The sequence below is a fragment of the Malaya genurostris genome, chromosome 2 (genome assembly GCF_030247185.1).
Source record: "Malaya genurostris strain Urasoe2022 chromosome 2, Malgen_1.1, whole genome shotgun sequence".
NCBI classification, from domain to species: domain Eukaryota; kingdom Metazoa; phylum Arthropoda; class Insecta; order Diptera; family Culicidae; genus Malaya; species Malaya genurostris.
The window spans coordinates 101,087,903-101,101,246 of record NC_080571.1 but is presented as its reverse complement, the minus strand read 5'-3'; the positions used below and the strand labels follow the sequence as shown (position 1 = coordinate 101,101,246).

Genomic DNA, 13,344 nt, shown 5'->3' with positions numbered 1-13,344 from the left:
TGTGTGGGAAAACTGGCTTAGTTGCAATGTCTCTCGAAACTTTATTGTAAATACGTAACTAGTACATAATGAATCCTTTTATCATTTCTGGCTATCTTTGCTTCTGCCTTCAACTAACGCACGAGTACTGACACATCGGGTAAGAAAATATGCTCGTTCGCATTCACTATCACCAGCTGGAAAAAGAAATATAGCTTTAGTCTTATTGATGGGGCAAAATACTGCAATACCTATCATATTTATATCAATATCTCTCTTTTTTACTGATTACTCTAATTATACTAAATTGTATTTGTGCCTTACTAGTAATTGTGCTAAATTTAACCGAGTTGAAATAGCAAACTGAGTAATTTTCATCTAGTAACATATTGAATAAGGAAGCATATCATTGACATATCATTGCATTAAATCGTGATTAAATAAATTTTAATTTGAACTGCTTCAAACCCATGAATCCTAAGCTATGTACCCTGTAAAAAAGGCTGAAAGGCTGAAAAAATAATAGCGGATTATGCTTGAACCACATAGCATAGGAAAACTGGAGAACGACTGCTCGAGATCGAGTAACCGGGAAAAACGATCATTTCTTCCTAGTAATGAATTTGGCTAAATGTGAGGTGAAATACATAAAAATAGCAACATTGTAGGTTTCATTTAAATTCATTTGCTGATCTCAAAAACTACAAATAGTATATATTTAATTGAACTTGTTATATTCCTTGAAGGACACTTTGGACTTAATCGAATGAAGTTAGCTTTCTAGAAAAATAAATTCTGTACAACAAATAAATGGCAAAGTCGTGAATAAGTTTCCCATACTCAGAAGAGTTTAATTTTTTGAAAGCTCCTTGAATACACCCTCTCACGAAAATGAAAAAAAAAACAGGAAAACAATGTTGAAACTAATAAAATAATAAATGTTTTCAGGAAGATTGTTTTTTAAATATGGATTATTCTATTGTCAGAAAGTTGTTTTCAGTAGTGTAAAGTGACGTCTCTACTCAGTATTGTTTGGTAAATCATCATGAACTCAAGGAAGGTTAATTCAAGAACAGCGCTTCCAAATCGTAGAAATTTATTCTCTAAATCAGTTTTCAATTAAAACTGTTTGGTGCACATAAAATCGTCCATCTGAGACCACCATAACGAACGTAATTACCAAATTTCGGTCTACACTCACTCTTTTGAAGGCCAAGCCATCAACAAGAATGAGAAGAGTGCGGTCTATGGGCTAATGGAACCATCGGTCCTTATTTCTTTGAAAATGAGAAAGGACGACGCGTTATCGTGAATGGAGATCGATCGATCAAGCTATGGATGTGGATGAAATGTGATTTCAACAGGATGGTGCCACTTGTCATATTGCGGCCGAAACTATACACTTATTGAAAGAACATTTCAACGACAACATTATTTCAAATTAAATTGACCGGGTAATTGGCCTCCTCATTTTTATGATTTGACGTCACTCGATTATTTTTTGTGTGGATCCTTGAATCCATTAGTTTATGTGGACAAACCAGCAAGCGTGCTAAAGGTCGTCAAATGGTGAGATAACTAAGTCCTCACAAGTTCCTATCTCATGCCTCCCCGTGTGTCTATGATGACATTTGGTCAATAGAACGGCGTCGGCTGGGTGCTATCGCCTTCTGCGTTAGTAGCAGAATGAGAGGGTGCGAATTGACTCATAAGTTAAAGCCCATCCTAAAGTGCAATGTTTATCATAGTATATTACAACATATAATTATGTTGTTTATTACATCATGTATTATTATTAGTATTTTTATTATTATCATAGCATATTATTTCATATATTATCGTCTTCCATTATTTTATATTATTATGTTATTATATCATATTATATTGTATTATATGATATTGTACTATATTATATTATATTTTATTATATTATATTATATTATAGGGTTTATTATGAGTAGTACTACGTATCTCTGCGCAAAATATAAATTTGTTTTCCTTATAAGTTATCATTTTTAAAGTAATCTTTTAACTAAACATCAAGGTCGTCACAAGGTGAGCTTGGTCCTCACTGGTTCCTGTTTTATGCCTACACGTGTGTCTGTGGTGACAATTGGTCGATGAAATGCGTTGATGGCAGAATGAGAGGATGAGAAATGACATATAAATTCAAGTAATATAATATCATAGCATATCGCAATATATCATTTTAATCATTCTATTATTTATTATATATTTCATTGTACTTTATTAGATTGTTTTTTATTATTATTTTCATTTTTATATTTATTGTTATTATTATTAATTTGCCATCAAATATTATAACATATATTATTTTTATAGATGTGGATATTATTATTGTTATTAGAAGAAAAATATTCTACTTTCTGCAATATAGCGAAGATAGAAGAGCATAACTGACACTCTACATTAACTGTTATTTTATATATTGTTTTATAATATATTATATTATATTGAATGACATTGTATTATATTATATTAAATTAAATTAGATTATATTATATTATGTTATATTATATTATTTTGTAATCTATTATATCATTTTATGTTACATTAATTTCATTACACTATGTTTCATTGTATTTATCAATATAAAACATTTATCACGGGGAAGCCTTCGTAGCCTGGGGGGGTTTCCCGCGGACTCACACGGACCGAAGGATGCGGCCAACATGGATATTCGCCAACGCCATATGAAAGACCCTCATGCAATATTCAATTCAACGGCCACTACCGATCGCCAACTGAAAGGTGAATTCTCGAGAATCCGCTACCGCTACATTACATAATGATACGATTCTAGTTTTAAGTTAGTCGTAATTAAGATTAGTAAATACCCTTGGCATCTTAGAGCTTAAGCAGTGTGCCTTAAAATTATATTATAATATTGAATAATATTTATCGCGGGGACGTGAAGAGGAGGGAGCATTAGGGCATCGGACAAATTGATGACTGGACGAGGGATTGTGAATAGCCAGCCCAAGTCACTTGAAGGAAACTTGTTTCCTTCTGAAGGTTTGAAATGAGTCTGGCGCGCCCTTCTCAAACAAACCATCAGGCGGGTTCAAGCATGTATAGCGATATGCTTCATCCATGCACTGGATATTATGGTTGGAAGAGCATCTTTTATTCCCGTGGAATACGAGTAAGTGACTCTACTTACATATCCGCCCAACCCTTTTTGTTCGCTTTTCGGTAACAGCTATAGTAAGAAGGTGAATGGATGAGTCATATCGGGGCTACTGTAAGTCTACCCGCATCCACTGGCACGTCCTTGAACTGATGGTTGCTTCACTTCACATCACACATCACACATCACATAAACCAGCAAGCGTGCTAAATAGCATCGGGTTTTTTCTTTTGTTTTGTTTATAGAGGTTTTAACAACTTAAGGTCACTCGCCTCTCCTGGCCAGAAAATCCCTGATTCTATGTTCGGGGTTGGGAATCGAACCTTCACGCTATACTCGTTTCCAGGAGTTCGTACTTCTTGCCTTGGTATCTTTTCGGTCTTTTGCTCTAGCGATACACAATGTAAACGTCAATCATAAGCTTTCGTGTGCGATCCGTCTGATGGCCGAATTTACTGTGAACCAAAATAAAGCCATACCGACCAAAAGGGTGCATTTTGAAATGGTTTTTCACAATTTTCCTATGCCACTCAAGGGCAGAGACGGTAAAACGTAGCTTAAGCCATTTAATAGTATCGGAGACTGGGGCGAAAATGACACCTCGCATTAATTCGAACACTAATGGCGTTTTTCATTGATGCCGTTTTTCATTGATGCCGTTTTTCATTGAGAAACACTGGTGGCGTGGATTGCTCTGATTTTGCACTTTCGAGCAGAAATTGCAATGAAACACCTTCAAAATATTGCATTTCTGCTCGAAAGTGCAAAATCAGAGCAATCCACGCCACCAGTGTTTTTCAATGAAAAACGGCATAAATGTCACATCCAGTGCGGTAAAATTTCATTTCACTGACTTTCAGCATATCCATACTAATTTGTTTGACTTTTGCTGCCATTTTCAAGTGAAGCTCCCAGAATTCATCGTCAGTTGAATAATCGTAACTAGTCATTTGAAGATTTGCTTGCTCAGTTTCAAGTGCCAAGTAGGCCAGCTGCTTCATTGTCTTCGATCTTGGTAGTGAGCAAGTTCAAATGAATAGAATTATAAATGGAGTAAAGTATTAAAAATGAAAACTGAAGTAGGAAACTATTAATTTATGTATATTCTGTAAATGATATTTCAGCTATCGTATTTGTCTTTCATCTATTATCTTGAACCAATTCGAATGTTTACATGAACCTCATTTGAAGACCGCTCTCACACTATTGAAAAAGATATTTTGTTACTTCAAGAGATCAACTGATGGTGGTAAAATTAAGCTTCGATTGGAAGAGACACGAGTGAAGAACTGAATGCTACCCGTTCGGTACGTCAACGCACGTTATGTGTGTAGGAGTGTGAAGTTTACTGCAGTAGGGTGATCGTCAATGTGTTCCACATTCAGTTTTAACTGAATTGAATGAAGTTTTACTGCACTGGTCACATCCCATCGGCTAAGCCCTCCATAAGTGGGCCCTACCAATAGCTACAATTGGCTTATGTTCATTTGACATATTTATTCGGGGAATATTTCAAGCTAATTAAGTTGTGTTGAATTGAATGGTACTAATGGTTTTAATGATAAAAAAGTTGTTTGTGTTATGACTTTGAAACGAAGCGGTGGGGCAGAAATTGCTACCCGACTCGGTCTTAGGTCGTAAATTTATTTTTGTTTTCTACAAAAACTTGCTGATTTCATGAAGCTTAACACTATTTTCGAGTACGTACCAACAGAATTGTCCACAAATCCCCAAATTTCGAGCATAATCGATAATCACAAATACGATATTACCGACGACGTGTGGAAGTTTCTAAATGTTTCTACAACACATTCGGCATCGACAGCACAAAAAATCAGCGAAGATTCCGAACCATCGAATGTTAATTATTTCTCAGAACCAGACAGTGAATCAGACTATGAGTGAAATGTTCTTTTTTATTTATTTAAATTTTGGTCTTAATCAGAAACAATTGCATTTGATTTCACATGTTTTTTTCTCATCATTTTGCATATATTTTTAATAAAATCAGCAATTTTAGGATGAAATAATATTTAGCAATTGTAAGATATCAATAAGGCCGAAAAATTTCATTTACACACAATATTAAGTCATGTCTGATTGTTTCCTACTTCGAAATGTGACTGGCCATTTTCGTCCCACCCAGATTGAGATTTTGGATTTCGAGGTTCATAAATCGGAGTCAGATTCATAACATAATTTGTTATCAAATAGTTATTTTGGTTTTCAATCTTCACATCTTTTTGGCCCATTGAAGTAATCATAATTTATAAGTTATCGTTACTTAATTAAAACATATCTTTAATCACGGCTTTGCTTTTAGCTACTAATTAAAAAGAAATTTATTTGCCGTTGCGAAACCAATAAACACGTAAGCGTAGGAGCAAATCATTACAGTGAATTAATATAGCAGTAACATAGATATCACAAGGTTATAACATACGATTTCTGCCCTGATTCAGATAGCTATTGGCAGGCCGTACCCAGGATTTCATTTCGGGAGGGGTCAGTTGACATTACCGGTTTCGAAAGCACCACAAAAAGAGGTCAAAAACGTCGGAATGGACCTCACGATGTTTCAATTTCAAGGTTTTGTTAGTTGATTTTTATATAAACTTGGGATCACCGGTTTCCTGTTTTCGGCTCGGGAAATAGCGGTCGAAAATTCTAAAACAGAACGTACGTCGATTTGTCAGAGATGACAAATTTTCACAAATAATAGCATGGGTTCAATTGAAAGGTTTCACCCAAATCCGGCTTTTGGATTCAGATGTAAAAAATTTTGAGCGCTCAAAATCTCGAACAGTTATACTCGTTTTTGTTTCTTCATGGACTTCTATTAGTGTTAAAGAAGTACTCATTTTTAACTCACTTTCAAGGATCACATTGAAGGAATCCATGCAAAGTGTAATAAATATATTAAATGTTTATATCCTTTTACAAACAGAAATTCTAAGCTCTGTCTAAAAAACAAATTATTAATTTATAAACAAATTTTCAGACCAGCCATGCTCTATGCAGTACCAATTTGGTCAAGTTGTTGTTCCACCAGGAAGAAAACGTTTCAAAGGATTCAGAATAAAATTCTGAAAATGATTTTGCAGCTTCCTCTCTGGTTTAGTACAAATGAGTTACATAGACTCACAAATATAGAACCATTAGATGTAATGTCACATAAAATTATAAGCAAATTCCGACAAAAATCGATGCAGACTTCAATTGAATCGATTCGTTCTCTGTATTAGTTAGTAAGTTAGTATATAAGTTCCATTTCCCCATTACATAATACAAGTAGGTTTACAATTTTTCTTACACAAAAATCACAGAATTGGGGAAGCAAATGATGTCTTAATGGTAATAACCAAATCATGTATATAATAGGGCTGAAACAATTAACAATTTATTTTTAACTCATATTCCAATAAATAGTTATTAAAAAAAAAGTACTCATCCTTTTTTTGCAGAGTCGATAGGCTTATGAGGGCACAGGGCTGAAAAAGTACTCATTCTTTTTTTGCAGAGTCGATAGGCTTATGAGGGCACAGGGCTTCTCGTAACATGGCAATTGAAGACGATTCAGCAAAGACCGATGTGAACATGAGCCAAAAATAGAACTCCGTATTCAAGAATACCGCATACTAGTGCAATATAATATTGCTTGAGACAATCAAGCTATTCTGTATTTCGATCGAATCAAATTAATTCGATCGAAGGCGAAATTTTGCATTCTGTATCTCGAACGAGTTCGAGTTTTCCATAAAAAAGTATCACTCGTACAAATTACAGAATTTTCAAGTTCGATCGAAATAATCCAATTTGAACTGAATGCAGAATAGGGGTGAATAAACATCATAAAATCTTGCGAAGGGGTGGGCAGAGCTCGCGATTGAGAATGATGCTTTCGTTTTTAACGTATGGAACTTTTCCATCTCAAAATGTCATTATTGAGTTATTAAATAATATTTTTGACTGTGCTCGAGATCACTAATCATTATTTTTATTACATTTTGTGACTTTCCATTGCCTTTGATTCGTGGAGAATGGAAAACATCTTTTGAATTTACTTTGACTATACTGGTATCGGTTTCAGTTTCAGGAATTAGTGTTTTAAAATTTCGCAACAAAACTTCTCAGAGATGATTTGAGGTTTTGGAACATATAATTGGTCCAGGAAACTAAAAGAGGTGAACAAGGTGGATTTTTCCGACCCACAGAGCCTCCGATTTCAGTCCATCGTCGGGTAATCATTATGTTCTCTAGCGTATAATAATGGATCCAGCCAAACATGTATTCGAAGTGCACTCGCGTTGGTCTTTTTAGTCCTAAATAGGTATATGTGTGATCCAGCGGTAGGATATCTTTCTCATCTGCAGAATCATGACCAACTATGGCCTGCTCGCGCACTCTCTCTTTCCAGTCATCCAGTACAATTTTGTGCATTTTAATTATTGTCGTTTATTTTGCTCCGGTTTTAGCTTCCATTTTATGTAGTTTTGACAGTGTCAGTGAAGTATCCACTATCACGAAACTGGTGTAATCTGCAGGATTAACAGCATCATAATATTTTTTTTCTGCTTCCGATTTCGGGAAGGGCCAGGGTTCCTCGGGCCCTCCTTCTGAGTGCCGTGCCTGGTTATTGGTAAGTTTTTTAAAACGTAATAATAAAGAAAAATCCAACTTAGAAAACTTTTGTTGGCTTGAATATGACGACCACAGTATAGAGTCGCAAGAGGTTTATGATACATAGATAAACAAGAATATTACTTTTTCCAAATTTACTGTGACAAAAATAGTAGAAGGCAGTATAGTCAATTTTCTTCTATGCACTATCATAAACACGACGAAAACAATGTAGAGAGTGGACATCGATTGCGATAATATTATAAATCACATTATATATGAAATTAAAATAGTGAGAATTTAGTGCACATGGAATAGTTTTGAGCATTTGGAACGTAAGGTATTTTCATTGTTTGTTTTTCATATGTCTATAGACAAATTTTGATTGAAGGCTCATCAAAAAACCTGTTTTAATACACCTAGTGGTGTAATGATGCCTTTCTCATATCAATCATACTGTCATATATAATACTGTGGTATTCTTTAAAATAATTATCTTCGATTCTTGAAAGAATAACCGAAATCGTCTACTGATAAAAATTCAATTGGAGAAGATTTGAGGTCGATTTAGAATTGTTTTTGCGGGTTTTCGCCCTTTTCAGTGATGGTATAAAATTTTTAACACACTTTATTCTATATTTCCAAATCCGGAAGTCGGATTCGGGTGAAATTCCGGAATTACGTACACCAGAGGACCTTCCATTTGAATCTAAGTTTGTGACAATCGGTCGCGCCATCTATGAGAAAAGCTAGAAAACATATTTTCATTTTTATGCACATTTTCCCCCATAACTCCGGAACCGGAAGTCAGATCAAAATGAAATTCAGGAATTTAGTATGGGACCTTTAAGAGCTTTCATTTGAATCTAAGTTTATTAAAAATCGGTTCAGCCATTGAATTTCAATCGACACTCGAGAAAACCGTTGTATAAATTTAGTACATTATGTCAAGTTTGTAGGTTCAAATACTAGGATGCTTTTTGTTGTTAATACAAAATTATTGTGGAGTTATTCAACTTTTACAATGTTGATTGTGCCTAAGTTTTAACTAGTTCCCTTGAAAACTAGCTATTTTCGTTGTATGCAAACATAAGTTATTTCAGCATAGTATTGCAATGTAACGACAACTTATTTGTAACAAATCTCCAAAATGTTGCTAGTCGCTAGTAGAAACTGTGCTGATATTGATAAATGAATACTGGGGTTACCAGGAGTTGTATATTGAAAGACGATTTGTCAATTTCAGGTATGATTATCTTGAAATTCTCGGCACGAAAACATTAGAAAACTACACACCAAAAAAAATTGAATAATACACGTGACTTAATTCCTCATACGATGTAATTCATAAAGACCTAATTTGTCAAATGACGGAAATTTTTATTTGTAATGACTTAATGTTAGATGAGCTTGAATTTTACTGGTTTCGACTGTAACTTGCGTTCTGCAAGCAGGTGCGACTGTATGAATTCAAATGCACCTTTTACCAGCCAAGCAAATGCATGCTTCTGTGGCTCGGTCGATTAACAGGCGTACTCGCGATCCAGAGATTCTCGGTTCAAGTCACGACGGTTTGCTCTCAGTATTCTTTTTTTTTTCAATGAATTTCATGTATGACACAATACTAAATGTTCTTCCACGTAAATTTGCGTGAACTGCGACGCTCCATTTATGTGCATCTAATAACATGTAAAAAGTTTTAAGTGTGTAGTGATCGATAACAGATATACGCAGAAAGAAATTATGAATTTTACAGGTGACATAATTCTACAAACGTAACAATTTATAACTACTTAACTTATCAAATGACGCAGTATTCCATTCGTACAGAATTTTACTGGCTCCGAGTGTAATTTGCACTCGGGTACCAAGTCCTACTGTCTGGATTTAAAGTATCAAATAATCATTAAGCTGATATGTGCTTCTGTGGTTCAGTTGCCTAACTGGCGTGCTTTGTGATCTAATGTTTTTCGGTTAAAGTCGCGCTGTTTCTGTCGATCTTTTGATTTTTGTTCCATTCGATTTAAAGCCATGTAATTTTCAAATCACACAATTACACATGTTCTTGAACATAAATTTGTGTGAAATATGACGCTCCATTTATGTGCATCTGATCAGATGTAAAATCACAAGAATTTTTCGAACTGTGTATAACATTCAATGTGCTGATTTTCTTATCTTTTGGAAAGGTTTTTGAAACAATTGTGATAACTGTTTTATACGAGCTAGAAATATTTTCCAAAGAAGAAAGTAATGCGAAGATCACTTTTCCATTTTTGTGATGATCTACGAGGTTCACTGCCGTCTAATTATTTTTATCACTTGAAATACTTACCCATATCCGGCAAGCACTCATCGATGGTGTCACCATTCTTAACCCACCCAACAGAAATGGCCAGTTGCTTGTTGATTTTGTCGTCCTCGGTAAGAATGCCTTGCTTTTGCAGGAAGCATCGCATGAAGCACTGAGAAAGTAAGTGTGTTTGTGAAGTTCTCGTATTCTCATTCGCCAATTATTATTACCATTGGAGTTTTATCGGTTTCGTCTGGAAAGCTTCCAGTGTCATTCAATTCGTTCAGGTAGTCCATAGTTACTATGAAAGTTTGGTTACACTCTGAGTAGATATCCTCGATCTTGTAGTTTTTTTTACTTTCTGCCGGAACAGTTGCCGGATCGGCTATCAAGGTTTCTCGTAGGTTAACATCATCGTTGTTGGTAAGGCTGCAACCCGAAGCCTCCAGCACTATCAGAATTCCTAGCAGAAAGCTTCGACGGATTATTACTTTCATAATGCTTGCTGGGAAGATCCTCCGAGAATGGGCACTGGGGGAATATCTGGATCAGTCCACTTTTCTACTCGTTCGCTTCTCACTAAGTCTCAACAATAATCCCGTTTTATTAACTCCAGCAACTGCAGCTTACGATTCAGTGCAGTGTCCCCTTTTATATAGCATTCAAAGCCATTGTGTGAAAAACCACATGATCTCAATTTTCCTGGCAGTGATTTGATAGGATGGGAGGGAAAATTGTTTCATTCAATGCATGTCACCGTTGCATGGTATGCCCGTTTCTGAAATCATACCAACAGACAGACAAGTGTGGAGTGGAGGAGGAATTGTTTCATCCAGTTCCGGGAATGAGCAACAGTCGGTCTCCCATCAAATCTACTGAATGTGAGTCGCTCGAGAAAAGTCGTTCAAAGGCCATCAATCAAAACGGTATATTATGAAGCGACTGAATTGCTCCGTGTGTGACAAATGGCAATTGCATGTTTCTGTGAGTTGTAATGAATCTACATGCGGTGAAGTTCAAGCAAGAGAAAATAACATTCGGAATGGCTGCTAATATTTTTTTTCACGAAACTCTGGAAATGAAATATGAGAGCTAGGGTCAAAATGAACATGTCAATCAGTTTCATTAAATTTTCAACAGTTCTAGGAATCAGGCCTCATGTTCAATATGGGCGAATGATTGCTGGAATAGGATAAAATAACCGGCCGGATTTAGTGAAATAAAAACGTTATTGAGTTTACAAACTTAATTGTCTGAATGCCGTTTTTTTATTACTGTTCGGTAAAACTCTTCCGGTTAGAGATATAATTCTTGCTGTCTTGCTTTAAATTTCAACTTGTCATGAGTATCAAAATGAACAAAGAATCTAGTTCACGTCAGTTTTTTTCGACACCCTACAGTTTCAAAGGAGATGGTTTACCACTTATAATTTGGGTAATCAAAATCTAAACAATATTTTTTTTCACTGGATCTCGTTGTCGGCTATCTAGCAAATTTAGGGCGAGTAGGCTTGATTTACTATTCTCGCCTTCGTCCATTGATTCGTCATCGCTATTGGTGTTATTTTGATATGTAGTTTTTATTGCAATATGAACTAAATTTAAATTGTTAAGATATGATACCCTCATTCATTCCAGTTTCAGTAGTTTTTGCTCGATCTAGTTACTCTAAGGGTAAGATGAAAATAGGAGCATTCGCTTAAAGTTTTCATGTTGCTATATCAGCAGTATTTCACAATTGTTGAACTATTTTTCTGTGTTTATTAGAATCAAATCAAAGACATTAGACTCGATTTTATCACAATTCGTTGATTGAACACCAAATAATCTACTAATGAGATGTTTATTGGTGCTATAAACCTACATGATTTTCTTATCACCGTTAGGACACCATTTGCTTCCGCAAATTCAATACAAATAGCGAATCGATTCAATTAAAGATTGCGTTGATTTTTGTCGGAATGTGCTTATAATACATTAAATGGTTTTACATTTTTAAGTTTGAGCAACTCATTGGCACTAAGCGAAAAAGAACGCATCTCGACCATAATTAAAATTTAATTCTTCATCATTTGGAGTGTTTTCTTTCTAGTGGAATAACAACTTGACCAAATTGGTACTGCTTAAAGCATTACTCGACTGAAAATTTGCTTAAAGGCTGATGACAGTACGTTTAGGACGTAAGTTTTTTAGTATTTTCCCGTTTCAGATTTTCTTTAAAACGGTGAGGAATATATTAAAAGCCACCTGATGATGTACTTGAAATTTAGTTGAGAATTTTTAAAGTGATTTATTAAGTTTACCGCTTGAGTTGCACATTTTTCGGACTAGATAACTGGTGAAAACTGCTTAGCATCTCTACTTGTTCATCGAATATCTTGATTTTTTAAGCTTACTACTGTGAGCGAAGAATAGTAAGACTTTGTTCATAATGTCAAAATTCTTTATTTATTCTTCCAAATCTATTTAGTCCCCCTGCGAAGTTTTCCGCTTTTTTCCCATCCTCGAAACAGTTGTCAATTTTCGGAATAGCCTTCAATGCGCGTAGCGATTCACGTTTGATTTCTTCAACTGACTCAACACGGTTTCCTCGGAGTGGTCGTTTGAGTTTGCTCATTAGCCAGAAGTCACACGGAGCTAAACAAGGCGAATACGGTGGTTGCGGAACGATATTTGGTTGAATTTTTGGTGAAAAACACGAAGAATTGCAGTATGCAATGGTGCATTACAAGGGTTGTCGGCCCCTAGTTGAAGCCTTTTGTCGTGAATACGACTTACTTTACTATGGGGTGCCTTTTCAAAATTTACCCTCTGAGAGAGTGATAAGTTTTTGATCGTGAATATCTCTTGTTGTATCTAACGAATCAACATAATTTTTGCTACATGCTATCGGAAATATGATCACAATTTTATGATAAAATATTCAGTTGTGTGGCATAATCTCCAATAATTCAAAATTAAACTTTTCTGAAATGTTTGGTATAGACGAGTATCAAAGAGGATAATTCATAAGGCGCGTTTGCCTTTCTCGTATTTTTAAAGCTCATAGCTCAGTGATCAGTGGGAGGATTCATATAATCTAACTACCAATAGAATCGAAATTTTTCAACTTAAGCGTGTATAGAAAAAGCATTGAAGTATTTCAATAGTACACTATTGAAAAACCTGTTTCATTTGACCCATGTTAACACAAGCCAATCAGAACGCGTTCTGAGGAAGAGAACAAAATATCTGCTGCTGTACAACAAATCGTTCGAGAAAATATTCCGAACAGTGTTTAATATCGTAGTGATTTCCACAAT

The 13,344-nt window shown here is 35.2% G+C and overlaps 1 protein-coding gene across 1 annotated transcript; it reads right to left on the bottom strand.

Moving 5' to 3' along the window:
- Positions 1–34: 34 nt before the first annotated feature.
- Positions 35–10,650, bottom strand: LOC131430217 (general odorant-binding protein 84a). Its single transcript, XM_058594971.1, has 3 exons — positions 10,274–10,650; positions 10,086–10,215; positions 35–176 (listed from the first exon to the last, which is right to left on the bottom strand). Exons 1-3 carry the CDS (start codon positions 10,538–10,540, stop codon positions 82–84), a joined length of 492 nt encoding a protein of 163 aa, XP_058450954.1. The 5' UTR covers positions 10,541–10,650; the 3' UTR covers positions 35–81.
- Between the last annotated feature and the right edge of the window lie 2,694 nt (positions 10,651–13,344).